Source organism: Dendrobium catenatum, unplaced genomic scaffold (assembly GCF_001605985.2).
Source record: "Dendrobium catenatum unplaced genomic scaffold, ASM160598v2 fragScaff_scaffold_841, whole genome shotgun sequence".
NCBI classification, from domain to species: Eukaryota; Viridiplantae; Streptophyta; class Magnoliopsida; order Asparagales; family Orchidaceae; genus Dendrobium; species Dendrobium catenatum.
Window position 1 is genome coordinate 616,668 of NW_021319303.1, and position 27,921 is coordinate 644,588.

The 27,921-nt window shown below is 39.2% G+C and overlaps 1 protein-coding gene across 1 annotated transcript; it reads left to right on the forward strand.

Moving 5' to 3' along the window:
- The first annotated feature begins 876 nt into the window (after positions 1-876).
- Positions 877-27,312, forward strand: LOC110111376 (serine/threonine/tyrosine-protein kinase HT1). Its single transcript, XM_020843218.2, has 3 exons — positions 877-1,698; positions 4,003-4,458; positions 26,529-27,312. The coding sequence occupies exons 1-3, from the start codon at positions 1,330-1,332 to the stop codon at positions 26,775-26,777; spliced, it is 1,074 nt and encodes a 357-aa protein (XP_020698877.1). The 5' UTR covers positions 877-1,329; the 3' UTR covers positions 26,778-27,312.
- The last annotated feature ends 609 nt before the right edge of the window (positions 27,313-27,921 follow it).

Sequence of the window (27,921 nt, forward strand, 5' to 3'; positions counted from 1 at the left end):
TCAACACTGGCGTCGAAGGCATACATAAGCTTTATAGTGATAAAAAAAAAGCTTTATAGTGATGGCATGCATCAATGCAGTTGGTGATATTAGACAATGAAGTCAGTGAGTATTGACATTTATATCAACGACATGCATTAGCCTTATAGATGATGGTACATGTTGACACTGTTGGCAATGATGGATACGACAAATTTAGTGGGAGTTATTATTTGTGTCAATGAGGTGTATGCCAACCTTAAATGCAATGATATGCATGAAATTATTGGTGATGATGACCGATGAAATTGACACTTGTTTTAGTTGCATGCACCAGCCTTATAAGCGATTGTGCATATCGACGTTGTTAATGATGATGACTAATAAAGTTTGTGGCTAAATGAATGTGTCAATGCAAACATCAATCTTATATGTGATGACATGACATACAATAACTCAATTGGTGATGACATGTGATGAAATTAACGTATATCGATGTAGCTGGACGATATTGATATGAAGATCATAGTTGAAAGATAATGGTTGGGAGATTATAGCTGAATGATGATGGTTATGATATTATGGTTAGACGATGATGGTTACAAGCTCATAGTTGAGTGTCAATAATAAAGAAATTATAATTAGGCAATAGTGATAGGGAGATGATGACGGAGAAGATCATAATTGGATAATGATACCTAAGAAATAATAACAAATAAAAACACCTGTACCAATAATAATATAAGAACTGACGATAGTTTGCCAATCAGAGCGCAGAACCCATTTCAGAGAAAAAAGCAGATACGTAGGGGCAATTGCGGGAGATTAGAAAAAGTCTCACTCAGGAGCATATCCTGTTGTCTCCCGAAACGGGCATAATCACACGTTCCTCAAGAAACCGCCACCGCCACCCCCGCCATCCAGCTGCTCTTTGTCTGTCGCCACCCCTCGTTAACTTCACCGTAGTTCGAATCCCTGAATCTCCTTTCTCGGATGATTTCCTAAAGATGATTGTTCTTGCCATCTCTGGCGAGCATTTTCTTTTTCCTTCCTCTCTTTCTTCTTCGCTTTAGCTCGACCAGAGCCTGGGAGACAGATGAGGATCTCCCCTCGAGCCTTGACGTATTTACTGCGAGCTGCTTGATAAGTTTCCTATTATCGAAGCTGGCGGAGCTCCGATCTAGTTCTCCGCAGAGGCATTCGATACCCTAGTTGTCGTGTGCCGTGATTTGCTACATTTTTGAAATGCTGGAGGATTAAGTCCATATTTGGCTCTGCAAGCTTTGGAATATTACGTTATTTCGCTTTATTTTCTTGGATGTAACATTTGTTGGAGTTAGCGTTCATGGTATGAAGAACTTCAACTGTTTTCGGCGGAGTTGGAGCGTCAGTCTTTGCCGCATTCCTGAGAGGAGGCTCTCTCTCCGGGAATACCGAAAGGCACCATCTTGGTCCAAGTACTTGGAGTCCTTTGGCGGGGAGATAAAGGGCGGGGGAGAGGATGAATGGAGCGCCGACATGTCGCAACTTCTTATTGGGAACAAATTTGCGGCGGGGCGACACAGCAGGGTTTACCATGGGATATACAAGCAAAGAGAGGTGGCCGTCAAGCTGATCAGCCAACCGGAGGAGGACAAAACCTTGGCTGCTGCACTTGAGCAACAGTTCAACTTGGAGGTCGCATTGCTGTTTCGACTCCGGCATCCTAATATAATAACGGTACACTTTTAAATTCTCTCTTCCTGCGATAATTTTTTATGTCGATTTTGATGCAAAGAATTGTGCCATGCTTGTGTTGAAAAGATGCTGCTTCAAGTTCTATTTATGTTGCTTGGTCCTTGGCTTGAAATCTACAAGTGACTTGTAGGTGATTTATGCCGTGAAGTGGCAATGTTGCTTCACAATCATGTTAATTTGCTTTCATAATCATTTAAACGAGTCCTGGTTGCTATATTTTGCATAAATGCAAATGGAACGTTAAATTTTTTTTCTCAAGGAAGAAAGATGTTCTTGGCATCATGGAGCTGAACCAGTTGGCTTGTTATACATGTGATTATTGATGCAGTTTGAATCATAAATTTCAGTGTCACTCTGGGGTGGTTAGTAAAACATCTTCCTGCTACTTTGTTTCCTTTTCTAGTTCTATGTGATATCCTTTTGTAATTAAAATTTGGAGAATCCTAAAAAGCTGAAGTTCAGTTGTAACTGCACAGTGCTTACCTTATGAGATGGTTGATTCTCTGTTTCATCAATTTCAAACTTGCAGAGGCCTACTTGAATATTTTTGGATAAGCTTCAGGTAACTAAAACGTACAGATTTTATTTGTTTGCATAACAAACCTAGGGTACATACAAATCCCTATCTTTGGCTTCATATTCTTTTTATAACAGCCCTAAGGCACATACGAATCTTACTAGTTTCATTGTCTTTTGCACCACCATTCCTAGAACAGTATGGTATCAAATATAGTTGCATTGCGATATCAAAGTTTTTGGCTCAGGATTGGTATCAAACCATTAGTTTCTCTTGTGGGATTCCATATACTTATTATAGGTAATATAGGTCAAGATGTTAGATCCAAATTAGTCCATGGCTTATACCCGACCTTAGTAGCAGTGAGCTTTAAAGGTATAACCTGAGAACCTATGAGAGAAGGGAGGGAGCGAGAAAGAAAGAGGGTAAACTATGTTGGAAATAATCTTATAGCCCGCATATCTATAGTAAAATGCCCAAAAGATCCAATTAACCTGTTATTTATAGGGATTGCAGGGTTACAAAAAATGTTATATATAAAGTTAATGCCTTTTAGTATAGACCAACGTGGACATGTTTCGCACCCTGATTAACTTGATGGAATGCTTTCCTCTCTTAATCCTATTTTTTTTTTTGTCTCAGGGAAAGTTTTATAATGTTAAATACGTAAGGGCGAGTCTGCTAGCAAGTGCTAAGTCGAGAGGGTTGCGATTAGAGAGCATTCCAAAGCCATTAACGACGTTTGCTGGAGTACCACATTGGTTCAGAGTGGGATATGAGCATGCTTAAGTTGTGGGGACGATAGGCTCCTTAGTGAGCTGAATGGGCCGAGTTGGAATCCTCTTGATTAGATGCTTTCCTATAGTGGAGATGGAGAGCATGATTGGCCACGCTTCATTAGAGATAGTGACGAGTGGCTTTGGTGGCAGGTTCATGTGAAGGTTGAGTGACAAGTTGAGTAGTCTGCGAAAGCTCTTAACTGTTTTTGTGAAGGGTGACTCTCCTCTGGGTATTCTGTCGGCATACGTGTTGGCAACCCTTGGGTAAGTTCCCTGTGTAGGTTCACGAGGTACGAGTTCATCTGCTACAACCCATTGACCACCTATCAAATATCTGAAAAGCATGTGCGAGTATTCTCAAGAGTTGTCCAAACAAGAGCTATTTATATATTCCTATTAACTGAGTTTTTTTGGGATAAGCTTCAAGTGACTAAAATATACAGATTTTACTTTTTTTCCTTGGGATAAAATATTCCCTATTTATTTCCATAATGTACACAAAATTTCATGAATCATTTCTTTTTATCACAGCCGAGTCTTCCAATTCTTTTAAATCTTTTTGCATTTATTCTGTAAAAACTTTATGATTACGTTGTATCCAATCCCTTTTTGTGTCTTATATTCTTTAAACTTTCTCGTCAAGCCATATGCCCAGGTTTGAGGTTCCAAAAGTTCAGAACTTCCTAGTGAAGTTCTTACGGTATGATTTTCTTGATACAGAAGTTTTCACATCAGGATTGGACCACCTCTGATTTTTTTAATACTATTATTAACATGTGGATTGAACTAGGTCTTATCTGATGTCTGATAGTTTGAAAAGTTGCTGTTTTTGCAGGAAGTATTGAACTTCCATCCTCAACCTGCTAATTTTGATATTATTTCATATTTTGATGTAACAAACTGTCGATTTTACAGCTGTCATTATATGCTCAAAATCTAATAGCGTGTTTTGATAATAATTCCTTTTTAGCTTATGCTTTTGTCATGTAGTTTGTTGCAGCATGCAAGAAACCTCCAGTTTTCTGTATCATCACAGAGTACATGGCTGGTGGTTCACTTAGAAAATTTCTCCACAAGCAGACACCCTACTCTCTTCCTCTAAAGCTTGTTTTAAAGTTAGCTCTTGAGATTGCACGAGGAATGGATTACCTTCATTCTCAAGGAATACTTCATAGAGATCTCAAGTCAGAAAATATACTACTGGGGCAAGACTTATCCGTTATGGTTGCAGATTTTGGTATCTCCTGCCAAGAGTTTCAATGTGGCAGTGGCAAGGGCTTTACAAGCACTTACAGGTGGATGGCACCAGAAATGATCAAGGAAAAACATCACACAAGGAAGGTTGATGTTTATAGTTTTGGCATTGTCCTTTGGGAGTTAATGACGGCATTAATCCCATTCCATGACATGAATCCTGAACAAGCCGCTTTTGCCGTTGCAGAAAAGGTAAGGTTTATAGACTTATCACCATTATTTTATTTTGGATAAGTTGCAGATAAATCAATCATATTTTCCATATGTGCAGATAATTCGCTGTTGCTTTGAAATCACACAACTAGATTTTTCATTATCAACAAATTGCTTTATATTAATTATTTATAGCCATCTTCATGAATCCTTCTTTAAATATAAATTAGATTTCTCATTTTTTTGATAATTACCTGCCAGGTCCTTTTTATCATTATTACGTTAGAGTGTGTTGACTAGTATTTATTGATGAAATCACCTTTAACTTTCAACAAACATTTCAAAAGGTTGAAAATGGGGGTTGGATTGTTCTTTCAACTCCCATTTTCACCAAATTGATAAGAGAGAAAGGCAAGGGAACGGAGTGCGATTGGAGTGCGTGTAGGTGGGTGGGTTTGTGGGAGGTTTGGGGGTTGGTTTCTTGCATCTACGACAATGGGTTGGTAGGGAAAAGCTTCATACTGATCCAGGAGGCTCAATTAATAGTGACCCCAGCTAATCAGCTAGTTAAGACCCATAGATGGATGCATAACGAAGAGGCTAACCTAAATTAGATTAGGTTCAACCAAATGAAGGTTTGAGGATCGTCATCTGTGAAATTCTATTTTCCATAAATATTTATCATTCATTCAAGTAATCACCATATGCTGTCTCCCATTATCCAAAGCCTGCCTCTATTAAACCTTCGAAAATAACTTAATATTGTTTGTAGCTTAAGTGATAAATACCTATGTGTTAGGCTGTTTTATGCATTCAAAATTCACGTCTCTTCATGAATTTTAGCTAGTAATTATACATAAATTGTTTATAAGTTATCAAATAAATATAAAGAAGCTATCAGGATAAGGGGAATATCTTATTTGATAGTGTATCATGATCCTATTATTTTTGCTTATCTTATTTTTGATAACTACCCATGTTTTATGTTGTTTTATACATTAAGTTTACGATCATTTCATTTCCATTTAAAGTTTGTTTTTTAAAATTAACAATATTTTCTCTCCTTGTAACCAGTTCTTTCTATCTCATTCGTTTGATGTCTTAGGAAAATACTCTCAAATGATGTTTATTCTCTAAATCACCCCGCATGAGGTTTAGCACAAATTCCAATGGCGCATAGTTATCAAGGTGAATTCTCATATTGTGTGTGTGTGTGTTTTAAGTAAATTTCCAAACTCTCTCTTCCAGTCTCCATTGGTTTGAATCTTTCTCTCTCCACTCAAGCATATAAGGAAGGAGAAGAATGTTTGAATAAAAAAAGCCTTAATTAGGGTTGGAAGAAGTCATCTTGTATGGTAGCAATCTATTTATGCTTATTTTATTTATATTTTTCTATTTCTTGCATGGTTCCCCTTTCTTCTTTTTTCGGGTTGTCGAGGAGAGTTTTAACGAATACGTTTTGAGTCAAAATTTCATAAGGCATATTGGGTTTTACATAAGACACTACACAGAGATTTTGCCCTCATTTTGTGAGGACTTTATGATTTGGGTTCAGGTTTCCTATAAGCGTGCAAGTCCCTATAGTTAATTATCCCTCCCGATAGCAAGAGAACTTTTGATTAAGGTTAGTTGTCAAACAGATACGTAGTAGCTGGCGTATAGTAGCAACATGATTTGGTATTTGAAAATTTAATATTTAAAATTAAAAATTCACCACCTAGTTCTTAAAGCGGGTGGTGGGGGGACCGATGATAGACCCAATCAAGATCCTATAGTATTATCATCCCAGATCATCATGATCCTTAGTCTACTTAGTTAAAGGAGGTAGTCTACCCAACCTGACATAAGGATCTTTGTCGGTAGCCATGAGTTGCATCATCCATGAATATTTATCTAAGAGAATAAATTTGAATACACCTTAGTTAACAGAGAGCTTTCTACTCTATCGATTATATACTATTGATTCATTACTCAATAACTTAATGCCATTGGGGAACATACGAGCTCTTACATGACCTAATATAATGGCGCCATTTGGAGGCAAAACCAACCCGGTTAGAGGGTCCTGGTCATAACCGTTTACCTGTGGTGCCATTTGACGGTGAAATCATTGGTTAGAGGACACGTGCCTCGTCCTTACTAGCAAGAGACAGATTGAGAATGAATCCTAGTAATATTTTCAATCATACATTTGCTCTTTATGAGCTGGAGTGATTTTCTTATTTGTTCACCCCAGCAAACTGTTGCGGAGAGTGGATTGATATTTTGCTAGTGTTTGGTAGTTAATTTCAATTTTAAACATTAATGTCATAGAATATATCTTATGAGAATTAGGAGGCATTTTTAAATATTTGGTCGTCCCCTCCGGTTGAGATATTCTATCAACACGACCATCATCAGGGTTACTTATGGATAATTTTACTTTGTTGGCCGAATCTTGTCGACTCTGTCAATTTGACGATAGAGGATCGGGTTCGTTATTCGCTTTATGCATTTATGAGTGAATTTTCTTTATTATAGACCTTGAAGGCATAATACAAATGTATAAAACAAATATCCTGGTCTATGTCGTGATCATATATTTGTTTGATAGTTCAAGTCGTGTCGATTCCTTTCTGCTTGCATAAGAGGATCGGGCTTGAACTTAAGTTCATTCTTTTGACCCGCGTAACATCCTCAGGTGTCACGTGTGTATCTGTAACACGCTCGTCGGAGCCTATGCGGATAATAATATTTTAATGCATGAGGGGAACATTTTAATATTTAATTGTAATTAATTGCGCAAACGACTATTACTGAAAGAGTGTGCAAGACTTCATTTTAGCATTTGCAAACGCCTTTTGTCTGCTTGTACCAGCGTTACGGATCCGGTGGTGTTGTTTGGCAGTGTATTTTCATGCAACATTTGCAGATTATTGCCAACAATAACATTAAGGAGTAATGTATGGGAAACACTAGTTCCTGCCCTGAAGTTAATGTTCTTGCAATAAACACATTATTGCCAACAATAACATTAAAGAGTAATGTATGGCTGGCTTGTGACGGGTGCTAGGCGTCGATTGGCACGGTAGGTCAGGGCTCGACTGACGTAAAGGTGGAATGGGGATTGTAATCGGGCATGGATTTGGTTGTAGGCCGCGAAGAGTGCAAGCAAGTTGACGAGATTTGGGGGTTCAGTTGAGTGTGGCTTTCTTGATTAGACAGAGGGAGGCAGGTAGGGAAGTTTGATCGTGGGTTTGTTTCTTGAGGACTTGCAGTTTGGCGGTTGGGTGTTTTGGTTGTAGAAGGTGCGAACGGGTATAGGGATCGGACGACACAGTGGGATTCAATCGGTAGAGGTAAGTAGGTCGGACAGGGGCTTGCGTTGAATTGAGCGACTCCGACTATTGTGGTGTGGAAGTCGGTGCAACGGAGAAGATTGACTTGCTTTGGTGAGTGAAATTCAGTTGGGTGTTCGGCTGGATCAAGGCGAGGTGGATGTCGGGCAAGTAGAAGGGAGGAGTCGATGAACTGAGAGGTCGGACGTGCATGCAGGGAGCCGGAGGTCGAAGCTAGATGCCGGGCTCAGTTTGAGATGTGAGATTGTACGAATGGAGGAATGAGGAGGGTGGTTAGACCGTAGGGATTGAATTAGTGTGGGAGACTGGATTGAAGTGGAGGTTCGGCTCTTGCGAGGAATTGACACATCAATAGGATCAGCGGAACCTGGGTCAACGGGAGGCTTCAAGTTAGAGTTTGGTGCGGCAAGTTCGGCTTGCAGAGGGATGGAGGGCTTGGGTATGGAGTTTGGTAGAGAGAAATGAGTGTGGAAGTAGAAGCCAGAAGCCTCGTTTCTTCCTCATTTTAACGACGAGGCAAAGTGGAGATCATGAGGGTCGTGCGAAGAGGACGAGTGGAGCACGACGGGTGAGACATTGATTTGAGTGGGATTTGTACAGAGATCGTGCAGAGGTGATGGCGTCGGCGTCGAACAACGGGTAAGCGAGATTTTGGTGGGGTTTTTGTTTTGTTTTTGCATTCATGTAGGTCAAAAGAAATCATTGATTTTTGTTATGTCTCTCCCTTGACCTTGCATGGCCTTGTTTGTACATGTAAGGTACATTCTAGAAGCACTAATTTCAAAATCCCTAGCTTTAGCTTCATATTTTTTGCGTAATAACCCCATATTCATACAAATACTACTAGTTTTGATTGTTTTTTGCACCATTATTCTTAAATCATTTTGATATCAAAATACAATTGCATTGCTATATCGAAGTTTTTGGCTCATGGTTGGTATCATAGCATTAACTTTTGTTGTAGGGTTCCATATTATTGTCATAGGTAATCTAGGTCAAGAGCTGTCCAAACAAACACCCGCTCCCCTTCTATACCTATAGAAGGATAGAAGAGTAAAGTTAGAAAAGATGCTTACTCGCATGAACAAATAATATTTGCTTAGTCCCTAGGTAGAGGACAACCTCCATATGTTGAAATCTTCAAGTCATGCCCAAGCTCGAGAGGAGTTGATGAGTATTCAAGGAACCATATGAGAATAACATAGACACCGGAAGTATTTAGGTGGACCATATATCCAAGAGGCTGCGTGATTTGATGTTGTCAAAAGAGATGGAACCATCAAAAGAAGAAATAGTAGGAAATTATAACAGCTGCAACTGAATTGTATAAGGAGATGGTAATTTCCAATTAGGGAAAACAAGATGAAAAATGTACTAACCCCTTAATTTTAGGCGAAACTATCCTTCAAAGAGGGTGCCAAAATCCTAGAGGATCTAGCCATAATAGTTTATGGGGAATAAGAGGTGTTTGTAATAGATACTAATCGAGAAAGGGGAAAGCTTTGAACAATGGGCCATTCACACTAGATGGTGGGCTACACCACACCGCTAGAGCAACATGTACCACCTTAACTCCAAATTGGGCTAACCTAGATTCATATCGCAACTGCTAAAGGCCAATCTCATATTTGGTATTGCAACTCCTAAAAACTAGGATAACTTTAACAATATTAGTAGCTATTATTAATGGGTTATCCATAGCGGTAGGGATGACTAGTAAAGATTGGGTTGGACATATCAATAGCTCAGCTACATTGCATGGAGAGACTATACCACTGGAAGAATGGTTACAATATTCCCAAGTGGACTATTTCATTAGGGGGGTGATGTGAAACCAACATGCGCAGGAGCTCTAAGAAATTTTAAGAATAGTTGACAATGAATTACCAATTAATAACTTATTGAAATAACAAGCAAGTTCATCAAAGAATCTTAGTTTTCAACAAGCTTAGGCGAGGAAGTTCATGTAGATTAGCCAAAACTCCTAGGTAACCCAAAGATAGTAGCAATACAAAAGCTATTAATCAACAATCCGCAACTTAATAAAGAGAGTTTTCACCTTGGGGATGATCACTCAACTACACTAGGCTTAGCGGAAAAAGGTCTTCAGCACACCCAACGATGCCACGAGAACGATAGCAACACCAATGGTCTTGTTCCACGGAAAGGTCGGCGGTGGCGGAGATGGCGGGGATGGATGGCCTTGGAGGATCCAATCGTAGTCTTGAAATTGGTCGTCTATGACGTCCACGAGAGTAGGCAAGATGCGATTTAGATAGTCCTCAATAGTGTCGTCAAATCCAAATCCAACGTCGAAGAACTTCGAACGGGTGATGTGAATGTCGCCGTAGATGTCGTACACGAATCCACTATCAAGCTCATGATCCGCCATTCAACATTGAAGTGGAGAGGGGAGGCGTCGTCTTCTTCTTTCCTTGGCTTCTCAATTCTCAAGAGAAGCAAGATGGGGGGCAGAGAGAGGGCATAGTAAGGCCGGCGGCATGGAGAGAGTGGGAAGAGGGAGAGATCACAAGGAAGAGGTTTCCAATTTGGGGAGATGACGTGGAAATAAATTTAAGGCTCCAATTTAATTTAAATTAAATTGGAATTCGTCATGAAAACTTTCCTAAATTGGAAATCCAAATTAGGAAAGAATTTGAAATTTGAAACTTGCGGAAGGGGGGATTGGACGTGTGGGGAAGATCGTCGGCAAGGTGGCTGGCCGAGGTCGTGGGAGTGGCCGGCGGTGGGCTTCCCAGGGGGCGGCGACAACAAGGGTTGGAAGGGATTTTCTTATGGTAGAGGGGGAAGAAGATGAAAGAAAATACGAATAAGAAGATACAATAACTTAACCACGAGTCGCGGACTCTTCCAACTGGTGGGCCTTGCGATTTGCTCCCCTTGAGCTCTCTCTTCTCAAGCTCTCATGCAATAAGAAGTAGAAACAAAACACTAATTTTCATTGAAATCTTCATTAGCTATTACAAGAGAAAAGACCCATATATATAGGTCTCAAGCATACATGAAGAAATAATGACTAAATTTCCCTCAGGGCCCCAACATGACTCAACTCACATAAGGGTACAATAGGAAAACATAAAAATAAAATGCATAAACAACTAGAAATATAAGCTCTGAATCGTGGCCATCGATCTGCGATGCTTCCGACGATACACATGCTTGAACCTTGGATCGATGTCCTCATCATTCTCCCCAGGTGGGAGAAAGCTCGACCCCGTCGAGTGAAAATCTCTGGAGCTCTCGTACATCTCTAAAAGATTTGGATCCAATCTCTGTAACTCCTCTCGATCAATCCATGTATCCTCGGTCACCGACTTCCCTTTCCAATGAACCAAGTACCTGTGGTGCCCGCCTTCTTTCATGGAAATGATTTCATCGTCAAGTATAGCTTTAACCTTCTCCGTAATAGGTAAGTGGGGTAAATTGGGGAGTGGGGGTAGGCTGGGGATCTCATTGGGTGGGTTCTCAAAAGGCTCAATTTGAAGTGGATTATTCGGGTTCAGCTCTGGTCCCTCAAAGGTTACTAGATCTTCTATATTAAATGTAGGATTGATGTTAAAACCTTTAGGAAGGTCTAGCACATAAGCATTGCTATTTACCTTTGAAGTTACCCTAAAGGGTCCGACGCTTCTAGCACGCAACTTCTTCACGGAGGGATCCGTACCATCACAATGTTTCTAACCTCGAATTCTTTAAATCTTTTCTTGTGATATGGAATAAGCTTATAATTGGAGTTACGTTGTTCAATTCTTCTTTTAATTTCTTTATAAAGCTCATGGAGATGAGATGCAAATGCATATGCAAAAGAACCGGTATGCATGACAAATGACAAGAATCAAGGTTCACACAAAAGTTTTAAACAGAAATAACTTGGAAGACAACAGACTACAAACACATACACAACATACTAACTAACATGAACACCTAGCTAGAAAAAGGTGGACGAGTCACGAAAAGAGGGGTCTAAAGTGTTCGGTCTAAGGGGACTGGTGTAGGTGGAGCAATGAAGACATTCTTAGCTACTGGGGCACTTCTATAGGAAGTTTCTGTTAAGGTCGTAGGTAGTCTCCTTGGGTCAACTGTGTCATCTAGTAAATTCATCCTACTAGGAGAGAGATTGTCCTTAACAGGGAAGGACAAGAACGTAGTGGGCAAAGCAAATGAATCAGGAACAATGTAAGATGATGGGTCCTGACTCACAGCCATAATGGGATTGCCAAACGAGTCACCAGCAGGTATGGGACTTAAGAAATGGGGTATGGTATCCATTACAGAAGTGGGCACAACAGCTAGATTGGTGATATGAAAGTGTGGGCTAAGATTCTCTCTAACATTAAAATCGGTACGAGTGGTGAGATAAGTTCAATCAAGAAAAACACACTCTTTCAAATGCAAATCTAAAGGGGCAACTCCTAACATAGGCTCCCATAAAACAAGAGGATGCTCAATTTTCAAAATAGACTCAGAATTGTTCAGATTCAACTGACTGTCATCCAAATTCATGTTAATAATCTTAGTAGGATCAGGTTCGGGGTCAATTAAATTAGAATCTTCCAAATTTAATTCCACAGGGTTCAAGGTCAGATCAGTGTCGTTCGAGATCAAATTAATATCCTCCAGGCAGACTTTGTCCAAAGACTTATCCTCGAAGAGACTAGGATCGGGGTGGGTTAAGGTGTCGACGTTTACAGGTTCTAACTTTCCTAGCTCAGGGTTTAAGTCATTCTGGGAGTCTGATTCAATCACTTTTGTTCCATCCTCAAAGAATTCTTCGTCATTAGTGATATCACTAGCATCCACGAAATGGATGCACTCAGTCTCAGGTTTAGGGAACCTCATCGTCTTAATGTCTTCATTTATTATAATCATACTTGCAGGGTCAAGGACTAGGGAGGCTAAAGGTTGACTGGGATGGCTAGAAGTAGGTCTACGTGGGGAGTCATAAGAGATTGGTCCAACAGAAGACCCAGTAGAGGGTCGGCCATCAAGGTTAGGTGAATACCTATAGGGTGGGGCAGCAACCTGGATGTTACTAATGGGTGGGTGGTCTCGACCACAGTAAGGTCCACGGTTTGTTCTGCAAGGGTGGTCTTGACCACAGTAAGGTCCATGATTTGTTCTGCAAAAAGTGGTAGGGTGGTGCTCTAAATGACGGTCACTAGGGGTAGGGGTATTGAGAGTGTAATACCCAATGGTTTGATGGGCAGGGGGTGACCTAAACTTAGAACCAGCAGGGTGTCCACAGGTAGAGGGTCTATATTTTAAGTTGAGTTCTCTCCTCATGTCTTTCCAAGTAAGGTACTCACCGCATGACTCTCTATGATCTTCCAATCTTGCCCAAAATTGAAGAGCCTGACCTTTGAGGTGAGATTTAGCGATGCTAACCTGGTGGGACTCGGGGATATGTCGTGTTTCAAAATAGTCCTCTAATTGTCTAACCCATTCCCTAAAGTAGTAAGGGTCCGAGGAACCATCAAAGGTGGGTAGACGGTAAGGTGACTCTAAGTGAGGTCGTGGAGGCTTAGGCTCCGGTCTCGGGTGATAAGCTGAGTGGGGCATGTAATTAGAGTGGGGATAGTTAATGGGTTTCTCCGTCATAATTCTAGTCATATTGCCCACTAGGTTAACGATGCCATCTAAACTCTTTTGGAGTCTTATCGGGTCCATGGGTAAGTGTCAAGTGAAACCTAATTAAGATTGGGTGCAAGGTACCACACTCTACAAAGAGAAAACACCATTTCGACTTGCTATATGGTGCAGGAAAATTACCGGACAGCAATCTAAAATGATGGACGAAGTTATCTACGCAATTTAAATGGACTCTAGGGTGTGGATAGCAAGTTATCACAAGTTTAAAGTCACCTAAATGTCACTAAACAGTGCAGGAACGAGGTGGACAGCAAACTACAACAGTTTGTTTAAGTTGTTTAGGTGTTAGGAAGGTTCCAAGGGAGTGGACAGCACCCAAACGAAGGCTAAAAGTTCACTAAACGATGGCTAAAAGGTGCTGGAACAGTGAGGACAGCAGTCAAACTCAAGGGTGTGGTTGCCCTAAGCAATTAGAAACAATATAGGTTTGAAGGCAGCACTTAAACACATGATTATGCTAATGTAAGATGAAGTCAGTAATGCAGAATTTTCTGGACAGCAGTAGAAAAACATTAAATAAAACTATCTAAATGATGTTATGCATGCGAACTACTAAGGCTAATTTAAAGTGGATTCCTAGGATGCATCTATCAAAGGGAAATCATGCTAGTCATGCTCTGATACCAAGATGATGTGAAACCAACATGCGCAAGAGCTCATTTAAGAAATTTTAAGAATAGCTGACAATGAATTACCAATTAATAACTTATCGAAATAACAAGCAAGTTCATCAAAGAATCTTAGTTTTCAACTAGCTTAGGCGAGGAAGTTCATGTAGATTAGCCAAAACTCCTAGGTAACCCAAAGATAGTAGCAATATCAAAAGCTATTAATCAACAATCCGCAACTTAATAAAGAGAGTTTTCACCTTGGGGATGGATCACTCAACTACACTAGGCTTAGCGGAAAAAGGTCTTCAGCACACCCAACGATGCCACGAGGACGGTAGCAACACCAATGGTCTTGTTCCATGGAAAGGTCGGCGGTGGCGGAGATGGCGGGGATGGATGGCCTTGGTGGATCCAATCGTAGTCTTGAAATTGGTCGTCTATGACGTCCACGAGAGTAGGCAAGATGCGATTTAGATAGTCCTCAATAGTGTCGTCAAATCCAAATCCAACGTCGAAGAACTTCGAACGGGTGATGTGAATGTCGCCGTAGATGTCGTACACGAATCCACTATCAAGCTCAGGATCCGCCATTCAACATTGAAGTGGAGAGGAGAGGCGTCGTCTTCTTCTTTCCTTGGCTTCTCAATTCTCAAGAGAAGCAAGATGGGGGCGGCGGGAGCAGGGGACAGAGGGGAGCCGGCGGTTTCCAAGAGGGATCCAATGGCAATAGGTTTAATCCCAAAACCTGAAATTAATTTCAGGTTTAAGTGGATTTAGAGGGAAAATTCAAATTGAAATTAATTCAATATTTGAAAGGAGTTAAGGGGAGTTAATGGCAAATAATGGAAGCCCATTAAGGGGGGCCGGCGGTATGAGAGAGCGGGGAGGAGGTTATGTTAAAACCTGAAATTAATTTCAGGATTTGAATGAAATTTGGGGGGAATTTGGGTTGAAATTTGATTTCAAATTGGCTTGGAATTAATGCCTTAAGTGAGCATTAAATGGAGAGAGAGAGAGAGAGAGGGCCTAGTAAGGCCGGCGGCATGGAGAGAGTGGGAAGAGGGAGAGATCACAAGGAAGAGGTTTCTAATTTGGGGAGATGATGTGGAAATAAATTTAAAAGGCTCCAATTTAATTTAAATTAAATTGGAATTCGTCATGAAAACTTTCCTAAATTGGAAATCCAAATTAGGAAAGAATTTGAAATTTGAAACTTGCGGAAGGGGGGATTGGATGTGTGGGGAAGATCGCCGACAAGGTGGCCGGCCGGGGCCGTGGGAGTGGCCGGCGGCGGGCTTCCCAGGGGGCGGCGGCAACAAGGGTTGGAAGGGATTTTCTTATGGTGGAGGAGGAAGAAGATGAAAGAAAACACGAACAAGAAGATACAATAACTTAACCACGAGCCGCAGACTCTTCCAACGACTGGTGGGCCTTGCGATTTGCTCCCCTTGAGCTCTCTCTCTTCTCAAGCTCTCATGCAATAAGAAGTAGAAACAAAACACAAATTTTCATTGAAATCTTCATTAGCTATTACAAGAGAAAAGACCCATATATATCGGTCTCAAGCATACATGAAGAAATAAAGACTAAATTGCCCTCAGGGCCCCAACATGACTCAACTCACATAAGGGTACAATAGGAAAACATAAAAATAAAATGCATAAACAACTAGAAATATAAGCTCTGAATCGTGGCCATCGATCTGCGATGCTTCCGGCGATACACATGCTTGAACCTTGGATCGATGTCCTCATCAAGGTGTCAGTGATGAATTTTAATTGCATTCTTGTCTATGATGATTTGTATAGGAATATGAGCTTAAGAAACCTTAATTCAACTTAACTAGGAATGAATTGAGCAATCTATTAATTCCATTGTTTAGCTATGTAAAATCTAGGACAATGGACACAAGTTGGCCTTAAAGAATGCAAATGGATCCATGCTATCATGGTGAAGCCTTAGTTCATGTGAAATGAGTGCACAATAACTAATTTAGACATGATTTCATGATATCTTCATGGAGGACAAAAATGAAGGAATAATCAAGCATTGAAGAAGTCTAAATCCAACTCCATAAATTAAACTGAGAATAAATATTTCATTCACCATCCGAGGATGGGATTTTTGGATCGAAATTCATGGCTTTTCATGAGTTTTAGCTTGGAATTATCTATACTTTTTGATAAGTTATCAAAGAAATATAAATAAGCTTTCAAGTTAACTACAATGTCTTTGGGCTCATTTGGGTTATAACTTTTTCACAATTTCGCTTTCACGCAAGTTAACACAATTTTATCCTGTTCCAACCTTCTTGCTGTTTTAAAAAAAATGGAATACGAAGTAGGTTTTTACAAATAGATATGCTTGTGTGTGGTACTGTATGAATATTGATATCCAACTCTTTCAAAAGGGAAAATGTCTATAATACCCACTTTAGCTTGCAAAAATTTTATTTTCCTACAATAGTTCTACTCTTATAGACAATCACAATTGCCCCAAATCTCCATTGTATAGCATGTTATGTCTTATCACTTTTTCTTATATTGTTTCTTATAATCCATACATTAGGCTGTTTTAAATATTCAATTCAAGATCAATTCGATTTCATTTAAGTTTAAATTGAATTATTGATAAAATTTCCTCTCATAACTTACCGTCTCTCTCCACCTCAATATATTGGGAAATACCCTCCCTCGGTGGTTACCACCCATTTTTTTTTCCATATCATGCATCCAAGAGGTTTATGATAATCCACGAGCAAGGGGCATGACCTCGAAGGTGAATTCTCTCTCTCGCACACACAACTTTAGGTGAACTACTAACTCACTTTCTCTCTCTCTTGGTTTGAGTCTTTTTTTTTTTTCTCTAACTGAGTGCACATGTGAGGAGGGGGGAGTAGGTTTGGAAGAAGTGAACTTTAGTTAGGGTTGGTGGATGTCATCTTTGTATGTTAATAATATGTTGCTCATCTTTTCTTGCTTGATTCTTATATTGATCTGAAAGAAAATCATATATTTTTGCATGCCTTTTGAAAATCCTTACCATGCAGGTTTCCAAAGTTACGTTGAAAAGGAGATCTTAGAAACTCTATTTCAAGAATCCATAGCTTTGATTATATGATTTCTTGTATTGAAAAATCTAAAGTTCTCTAAGAAACCCTAAGTTGCATATAAATCCTGTTAGTTCCATTGTCTTCCACATCATCATTCATAGATTGATTTGGTATCATAATACAATTGTATTATAGTATCAATTCAAATATTGATTAGGAAGAGAAGGGTTATAGCGACGTCTATATCAATCAACAATTTATTCACACATGCATCTTAACGTTCACTTTTCTATCTAACTCTCAAATTCATTCTATATTGTCGACCTAATTGTAATTTTATAACATTTAGCTTCAAGTCTCTGATACTGTCAAAAAAAAAAAAAAGTCTCCTTGATACTGTCTGATCATATAATTCTCCTAAGGCATTTCACCATCTTGGGCACATCTTAATTATTGAAGTTGTATAATCATCCTATCCTTATTCTTTTATATAATACATTCAAAATACTTATATCTATCACTTTTGGGTATTATTTTATCTTCTAATAATATTGATTGATGATTGTTGATATCCTACTTGTTGAATTTGCGTATTATATACCCATTCTTTGATATATTAATTCTGGATACCTATCTAAACATTTTTTCCCAATATCTTACTTATTTTATTTGATATATCACTAATTAGAAATGATATGTCCTCAAAAATTTATCTTGATCGGGCACGAATCTCGAGGCAAAAAGCTAGTTGGAAACTTCAAAAATTAATTCAGAGAGCACTCGAACTCCGATTTCAGCAAGCTTATAGTCGAACTGAGCGTCTCGGAAATACGAACCCAACGATACCAAGTTCGACCCAATCCGAGCCCAAATGGGTCCAAATCATGGATTTGAAGTGCTGTTGGAAGGTTCAAACCACTATTTGAGTTACCAAACGGACTCCGATTTTAACGAGCTTATATTCGAATCGAAGGGCTCGACGAGACGAATTCAACGAGCCCAAGATCACAGAATTCCGACATCACTAAGGCCTTCAAATGTCCAATGAACGGTGCACGATCGTAGGATTCAATATCGGCCGTCCATTTGACCACTCCCTATTCGCCCCTGATCTCACGCCTATTTACAGGCCATGCCACTCCAGAAAATCTATAAATAGAGCCCTCATTTCTCATAAGAGGGGGCCGAAACAAGAAGAGAAGGAAGAAGCTCCTCCTCGACCACCGCCGGAACCTCGCCAGACCACCGCGGGAGCCTCGCCGGACCACCTCCGGTTGTGTGAACTAACATTTCAGGAAAATCAAACTCTAGACTACTGAAGACTTCAAATCAAATTTAGCATGAGAGATTTTGTGAATTGAACCTCGCCGGATCACCGCCGGAGCCTCACCAGACCACCGCCGGAGTTTCGCCGCACCACCATCTCAAGGCCTGACATTCAGGCCCAACGTTCTGCTCAAGGCCCGACTTTCAGGTCTGACGTTTTCATCAGGGGCCCTTACCTTTGCCAGAGGCCCCTGTCTTTGTCAAATTATCATCAAAGGCCGTATGCTCCACCAGAACACCACCTGAAGCCTGGACTTCTGCTGGGCCACTACCTGACGTCCAGAGTTCTACCAAAGTACCGCCCTACTACAACGGTCCTTCTAACCTCTGTCGCCTACTACGGTCCATCCGACCTCCATCACCAGACAACGGTCTTTCAGACCCCAGTCTCCTACCGACTACGGTCCTTCAGGCCTTCGTCGCCTACTACGGTCCATCCGACCTCCATCACCAGACAACGGTCTTTCAGACCCCAGTCTCCTATCGACTACGGTCCTTCAGGCCTTCGTCGCCTACTATGGTCCTTCCGACCTCCATCAATAAACAATGGTCTTTCTGACCCCGGTCTCCTGCCGACTACGGTCCTTCAGACCAGACAAACATGTATATGTAATTCCTACTATGTAATGCAATCTGTATGATGTACATTTGCTACATCAATCCAAGGCCTTCTCCCAAAGAAGAGCCTCATTTGTAATCGACTACAAATATTAGTGGATTCATTCAAACTGGGCCAGGCCCCGTGGTTTTTTCCCCTTTTTAGGGGTTTTCCACGTTAAAAACTCTGGTGTCTCTTATGAATATTTCACCCCCTCTCTTATCTGTTTGTGTGCTGGATCTTCGTACAATGCTAAGATGTTAAACCATATATTTCTCTACCGCCACGAATATTCTAGGACGCAACAAGAAATATGTCAATTACAAAGCAAATATACGTAAGGCATCTTAGTTTGAATAATTTTTTATTATTTCCATAACTAATACGAAAAGAGATAGACTCAAAGCAGATCTTTGATGCAATCCTATTTTAATTAGAAATTTTTGTTATCTTATAGGACACAATGGAGAAAAAGGATTCATGTAGCCGACCCCATGTAGTGGGATAAAGGCTTGCTGTTGTTGTTATAAATACTTATAATATTAATCAATATTTCATTATATATATCTTTAATAACTTTAACATAATTTTGACACATCTTTCTTCCTAAATGTGTGGCAAATCAATTCTTAAGTTACTTACTTGATCACATGATTTTATAAGGTTAGTGAAAATCATGCAAATATTTTTTCTGTGCTCTAGTTATTTGTCTTTATATAAGAAATATTTCTATAGTAGATTTTCTTGGCATAAAATCAAATTAGTCCTCTAAAATTGACATAATTTTTCAAAGCCTATATTATATTTTTCTATCTCATAATTTTATTTTATGACTCATGATTTTTTTATTATTGCTATAATCTTATATATCTTTTTTTTGTTGAATATTTACACAAAAATAATTTTTCTTCAATTATTTAACATCCTCTTTATCTTCAAAATTACATTGAAAATATTAGATATCCAAACAATTGTAACATCCTCAATAACTATGCAAATCTTAAATAAATATCTCATGTGGTCCTAAAGTATGATCTTAATACGTTTTTTAAAGTCTACTCCATTTCCTTTTTTAATCAATCTATAATATCACCTGATTGGCAAGTTACTCGAATTATGATTAATATTTGGAGACAGAAGGTGTTAGCACGGGCATTGATAATTCTTCACACATATTGTGGCATTTGGAGGGTTTGAAATGAACATGTAGAGCTACGAGAAATACTTTCCAATTCATTAGCCCTTTAGTTTTTTCCTCCCAATGAAGTCATTCCTTCGTTGGCCCATCCATGTGGAAGGATGTAAGAGTTGATTTTTCCCATTTGAATATTTATGAAATCTATAAATTTGTGCGACTTTGTGGGATCCCTGTTTCAGGTTTATACCTCTGACAAAATGGGGATGGAGTGGCAAGCTGATTGGATTTCCTCCAATAATTTGTTCATATTCCTTAGTATTGCAGTTGTGTCATTAGGCTGATGTTTTCCTTTCATTTCTCGATCTTTTTTTTTCTCTTTGTTTCTAGCATTTTTAATTAAATGGTGATTTTGCATAGAGTCTCGGCGATTGCTTGGAGTGCTTCTTTGTGTTGGATAATTGTTTCATCAGTTTAATGGAGTAATGCATATCTTCATCAAAGGGCAGTTTATTTATTCATTTGCTTATTTTTTGGTAGTCTTATGATTGTCAGCGCACTCGTACACGTCAGCACTCAACAGTGCTGACCTGTCAACAATACTGCTCTAAATCAAGATGTCCTTTCTTGTTAAACGCATGTTGCAGCTCAGCTCTATATATTACTCTCTATACCAACGTTTTGGATAATAATAGAATTCATCTCTTCTATCCCTCTGTTCTTTCTTCTTCCTCCTCATGCATACCCGATTCTTGATGTTGGATATGAGAAATTTGAGAGGAGCAGGAATTACAAATTGAGCGAGAGATTCTGAGAGACTTGAGGCCGTCAGGTGGGATGCAACGGAGTCTTGTTATACCATAAAGATTAGGTAAGAGCTGTTAAGAAAATGGGCTATGATACCATAACAACGTTCTTGGCCTTGAGGCAAGAATCGGGCCAACCAAGAAACATATTTTACTTCTTAATATGCTAATAGGTTATGATATTAATATATGACTTCATATTTTGATGTTAGTACTGTAGAAACTCACGGTACAACCAAGAAACAAGAACAAAACACGATGGAGAGAAAGAAGGAGAAAGACAGAGAAGAGTATTATTACTTTATGTCCATTACAGGCGGACACCTTACTATTTATAGAAACATACTACAATTGCTACATTGGCTGCAACATATAACGCAACACATTTTTATAATTTAATGAGTTTATTATTGTGTTCTAATATGCCCCTGCAAACTGATGGGTCTTGAATGACATTCTGTTTGAGTTTGAGCTGATGAAACCTCGGTGTGGAGAGAGATTTGGTAAGGATATTCGCCACTTGGTCAATTGTGCTAATAGGAAGTAGTCTGATGTTTTGTTGTTGAATGTGATCACGAACAAACCGATGGTCTATTTCAATGTGTTTCGTACGAGCATGAAACACCGTATTGTTTGGCAGTGCTATTGCATAAGTGTTGTCGCAGTAGAGATCTGTCGGCTGATCTTGGATTACACCAAAATTTGTAAGAATACGTCTAAGCCAAATGATGTCCGCTGTGAGGGATTGGTGGAGTCTTCAAATCCTTTTCATTGTAACATATACATAGTTTCTGATAAAGTTCCATGGAGAAAAGCGTTTGCCACGTCAAGTTGTTGAACCTGCCAATTATTGTGCAGAGCTATGGCAAGAAGTATACGGATTGTAGGTAGTTTAGCAACTGGATTGAAAGTCTCAGTGTAATCCAAACCATATTTTTGATGGTTGCCCTGTGTTATGAGCCTGGCTTTATATTTTGCTACAAATCCATTTGCATTGAATTTAATATGGTACGTCCGTTTATAGCCCAACACAGAAGAGTTAGGAGGCGGGGGAACAAAACTCCATGTGCCTTGTTTTTGTAATGCAAAAAATTCAGAGGCCATGGCTTGTCTCCATTCTGAGTATTTGCTAGCTTCCTTGTATGTAGTAGGATCTAATTGAAGTTCTTGAGAGGACTGATGATGAATTAGATTTAGACGTATGCGAGGTTTAAGAGACCCCATTTTTTTCCTAGTGATCATCGGATGAACCGAGAGCTGGGAGTTAGATGTGGTAGGATTTTGAATTGGAGGCTGAGTTATAACAGGATTAGGAAGAGACGTATTGGAACCGGGATGGGAAGCTTGTGAGGATTGCTCGGAGGATTGGTTTTGAGTTGGAACATTAGACTTAAAAAGCTGTGACACAGATGTAGGCGTGAGAAAGAATATTGATAAAGCCTCAGAAGATTAATTTGTAGCTGACGTTTGAGTAGCAAAGGGAAATGAAGTTTCGTCAAAGGTAACACGACGAGATAGAACAATTTTGTTAGTGGTCAGATCTAGGCATTTATATCCCTTGTATGTGTCCGAATATCCTAAAAGAACACATGATTGAGCCTTTGGTTGAAGCTTGTGACGGAAAGGAGCCGGAGTGAGGGGAAAGCATGCACAGCCGAACGTGCGTAGGTGACTGTACTCAGGTTTGATGTTGTGTAGGAGTTCAAACGGAGATGTGTTATTGGTATTTATAGAGGGCATTCTATTTATGAGATATACCGACGTTAGGACAACATCAGGCCAGTGTGTGTACGGAGCTGAAGCCGTATGGAGAAGGGTCCTTGTTGTTTCAATGATATGTCGATGTTTTTTTTTTTTTCAGCTACGCCGTTTTGTTATGGTGTATACGGACACGAGATCTGGTGAGAGACCCCATGCCTTTGAAGAAATTGAACGAACGATTGGCTAAGATATTCACCTCCTCTGTCGGTGCGTAAGCATTTTATTTTATGAGATGTGTATTTCTCAATGTTAGCTTTAAAAGTAATAAAGATGCTAAAAACTTCAGATTTGTGATGCATAGGAAACAATCATGTAAAGCGCGAGTAGTCGTCAACAAATATAACATAATAGAGATATCCAGTATTAGAGGCCGTAGGAGCTGGACCCCAAACAGTAGAGTGAATTAAAGCAATAATAGACTATTTTCTATTATCGGATGTTTCAAACACGAGTTTATGACTCTTAGATTTATTACAAGAATGACAGGGCAGATTATGCGTATCTATATGGAGATGAGAATTACAAGAAGCAATGCTGGTAAGAATTCTCTTATTAGGATGGCCCAATCTATCGTGCCAAGGAATGAGGCGAGTTTTGGAAGCGTGGAGCGCTTGGTGAGTAGACGAAGATGCATGAGTCCGAATGGGATATAATCCGTTATAACATGGTCCTCGAAGAATGACATAAGAATGACTTGATGAGTCGTCAGATCCTTAAAAAAGAAACCAGAGGGATCAAATATGATAGAGATATTATTATCCTTGGTTAGTTGAGAAATCGATAAGAAGTTGTATTGAAGAGAAGGTGTATGAAGAATATGAGAAAGATTGAGTTTACGAGAGGGAGTTAGTAGCAATCCATTGCCGGAATTTGCTGTGCTAACCGAACTCCCGTCGCCGATGGTGATGCTGTCAGAGCTGCTGTAAGGAGTGGAAATGGAAAGATTATCCAAGGATCTAGTCATGCGAGATGAAGCTCCCGAATCAAGATACCAGTCCGTGTACGTTGAAGAAGAACCCATAACAAGAGCTTTGTTCGAAGGTTTGGCAGATCTTGGCACATATTGTGGGTTCAATCTGTGCCAACAATCAGATGCAGCATGCCCTTTCTTTAAACAGATTTGGCAGATGGTTGGTGTCGTAGGTGGAAAATCTTTGTTAGAATTGCCATAGGCATAAGATCGGCCTTTAGTCCTGCGACCACGACCGCGATTAGAGAACAATGCTATATGGGGATCTTCAGCCGGAGCAAGACGAGCGGCGTCTGAGGCGATGTGAATTTCTTCACTTATGAGTAATGAGTAAAGTTGATCAAGACTAAGGGGGTGAATCATAGTTCTTATGGATGTTTTGAAAGATTGATAGGCATTAGGAAGCCCATTAAGAATGTAAAGAATTATGTCCTCAGTGTCAATATTTGAGCCTACGACAACTATTTGATCCACAAGAGATTTGATTTCAGTTAGATATTGAATCATAGTTAAATTCTTGAGTGAAATGTGGTGAAGTTCATTCTTGAGTTGAATAACTTTGGATCTATTCATGGATTGAAAACGAGCTTCAAGGGTGGTCCAAATAGCCGAAGTAGATTCGAGATTTACAATGTATTGGAAGAATAGAGGCAGATATGGTAGAACATATTGCTGCCGCTAAGTTTTGATCAGTAAGAATCTATTGGGCATAACTAGAGTTAGGAACGGTAGTACCATCGGTTTGTTGTAGAAGCTTTTTAGGAATGGGAGAATTGGGATCAAGCAATGATTCAAACCCATTAGCACGACAGGTCTTGGAGATCTGAGAATGCCATAACGAATAGTTTTCGGTAGAAAGAGGGCTTTGCACGATGTTCCTGAGATTAGATACTTCTTGCTTTGCACCTTTTTGTAGAGGCCAATTGGCGGCGAGCAAATTTCGGCGATCTCGGTACCCATTGATAGGCTCTATAATACCTAGGAGAACTAAAAACGTTATGAACTTATTCTTAATTTTTGCAAGCACAATGTTCTATCTCCCCTGGCACTAGAGGTGTTGCCATTTACACCAAGGAAGAAGACAGAGGCCCAATGAATAAACATAATCATTTAGGAGGGCAAGTGGGGGCACAAGCCCCCCTAGTTTTTTTGTATCATTATATATAATTGATATATTAATATATCCCAATAATTTTATATGTTTGTATTTCATAATAAACATTCAATTCATGCCCTCCAAGAAAAAAAGTGTATCCATTAAGAAAACAATGATGGCTCCACACTTCCCTTAGCCATATGATAGGATGACATTGCACCCAGTGGGAGGTTCAATGAGAGCAATAAATGTTAGGTCACTTTCCGATAATTCTAGGCGCTGGCGATGCCATATAAGAGAGAAGATGAATAGAGAAATGTATTAATGATAGCAGAATTTTTATACCCTATACAATTCTCATACTAACTTTGTGTTCTACTATCCCCACTACACTCTACTAGCCACACACAGCGAGTGTTCTCACCAAAACAATCTCTAACCAACTATTAGAGAACTTTTTTTCACTCATTTCTTCCTCACCCAACAGCTGACCCGATCTACTTTATTGCCACTTGGAAATCCCTGCTCCATGGTGGTGTCTTGTGATCTCCTTGGTGGAAGAAATGCCAGCCCTGCTGCTGCTGCGGCTGTAACTTTCTCCGGCTCCCTATCAACTTCCTTTCAAAAACTTGCTGTAATCTTGGATCAATTATTTTGTACGGGCATCATCCGGAGGCAAATCAGAACATGCCACGTCACTTCCTTGTTGTGTACCCGTTGTCTTGCTGTGTACCGTGGCTATATATCCGCTGTGTACCGGGTGATGTAGTGTGCTCTGATTTGTCTCCAGATACAGAGCTGCGTCCGGTGTCCACCAATATTCTCATGTTTAAAAGATTAATACCGAACTGCTTATAAATCAGATTCTGGAATGCTCAGATGATTAAACGTCTGATTAGGTAGCTAATGATTTGAGGCAAATAAATAAACTTATCTTGTTATGGTACATTATTAGTTGCTTTCATCTTTTCATAGCGGCTTCTTGCATAAGTCTTATTTTTCCCATCTCGCTTGTTATGATAGCAGTATCACTGGCTTCTAGATTGTAACTAAGTTTTTTTTTTCAAAAACATTGAGTGAATTTAATCACAATCGTTAGAAATTAGCAAGGTGAAAACCAACGCCTCTAATCATGATGCCGCAAAACTTACTATATTCGTAGTTTTGTTTATGGGATTTACATACATACCACTTTATTTTATGCTATTTACATATCTAACATCTAAAACTTTAATATTACATGCCTACCACCTATAGAACAAATGAGTGTGCATGAAATGAAATATTAAAATTTATAAGTTAGTATGGGTGGTAAGAATGAAACAGATGAGTAATATATTTGATATTAAAATTTTATATGAGTGATAGGAATATAATATTAAAATTTTGGGCATTAGATATATAAATAACATTGATATCTATGTAAATACCCCTTTGTTTATTTACATGAAACATTTTTCTATGGTAAGCTACAAGAAAATTAAAGTGAATTGATGGAAAAATTATTACGTGTGGTGTTCGGATGCGCCCGGAGGCCAATCCGGACGCGCCATGTCACCTAATGTACTGTGCATTGGGTGACGTGGCGCGTCCGGATTGATTTTCGGACGCTTCTGCATAGAATAATCTCTCAAATTGATGTCGCCCATAGAACTATTTATCTCTAATGACAGCTTACTTTTCTTTATTAGAATCTCTCTCTCCTTGTTTCCTAAAGGCAATTTATCCACTTTTTCTTTCTTCCAGAATATCAGGCCGCCTCTGCCCCCCTGTTGTCCCATGGCGTTGAAACATCTCATAAAACAATGCTGGGACACCAATCCTAATAAAAGGCCGCACTTTGAAGAGATCGTCCCAACACTTGAAATGTACAGAGAGTCTTTTGAGGAGGACCCGTCCTTCTTCCTATTTTACAAGCCAAGCCAGCAGCAGCAACCTCGATGGTGTTTTCCCAGGTCGATTGCTACTCGCAGGTCTCCATCTTTAAAAGCTTAGCTTGCTTTCTTCAAGCATTTGCGTTGTGATTTGTAGTGTATAATTCTTGAAGCATCTATTTTCTTGTATTGGCGGCCTCACCTAAAAGTGTAGAAGGCTTTGCTTCAGTTATATCGGTTATTTCACTGTTGACATAATTTTTAGACCTAGTTTTTATATTTTAGTGAGATTGCAGCTAAATTTGTGAATATTTATGTTTTATTTGGGATAATTTCCTCATTGTTTTTTTAAAAAAATTCTTATACTAAATATTTAGGGATTTGAGTTGCTCAAGTCTCAACAACATAATTTTTTATATTTATATAAAAAATTTGGTCTCTATTGAGCTTAATTACACTTGATTTAACAACAGAGCTGACAATTTTATCTATTAAAAGCTTGATATAGTTTTGGCTAATGAAGCCTGGCTTGATATTTTCCACTATCCCACTATAAGATTGAAGCCTATGCCACCACCATCTCAACCCAAACATAGAAAACTCAGTGATTCACTTAAACTAAAAATTACTAAAATAGCACTATTACCTTAAAATTCTTTTCTCTCATTCAAATCTTCTAATTTATATAACCCACATCGAAATTGATTCGAAATTCTTTACCTTAGCTTTTCTTCCCTTCTTTCATTTTTCTTTTCTTCATTAATTTTCTTTCTCTATTTTTATTCCTTTTGCAGTTACTATGGACTTCGAAAATTCATGCCCTGACCTCTTAGTGGCCCTTTTTTTCTTTTTCGGGTCATGGTGGAGAGTTTTAACGCTTAAGTTCTGAGGCAAATTTTTAGAAGACAAATTGGATTTTGAATAAGACACTATCTTTCTCCCTCATTTCGCGAGAGCTTTATGATTTGAGTTCAAGTTTACTATAAGTGCAAGCCCGGATAGTTAATTATCCTTCATGATAGAGAGATTGAGCTTTTGATTGAGGTTAGTCATTAAACAGATACATAATATCTGGCATAAAGTAGCAACATGTTTTAGTATTTGAAAATTTAATATTTAAAATTAGAAATTATCACCTTGCACTTAAAGCGGATGGTGGAGGGATGATGATAGACCTGATAAAGATAATATGGTTCCATCATCCTGGGTCATCATGGTCTATGGTCTACTTAGTCAGAAGATGTAGTTGACCCAATCTGACAGAA

Bases quoted from the DNA above. Each gene is read 5' to 3' on its own strand.
- LOC110111376 (XM_020843218.2), top strand. From the start codon at position 1,330: ATGAAGAACTTCAACTGTTTTCGGCGGAGTTGGAGCGTCAGTCTTTGC. The intron at 1,699-4,002 runs GTACACTTTTAA...TTTGTCATGTAG, and splicing joins GGCATCCTAATATAATAACG to TTTGTTGCAGCATGCAAGAA. The intron at 4,459-26,528 runs GTAAGGTTTATA...TCTTTCTTCCAG, and splicing joins CTTTTGCCGTTGCAGAAAAG to AATATCAGGCCGCCTCTGCC.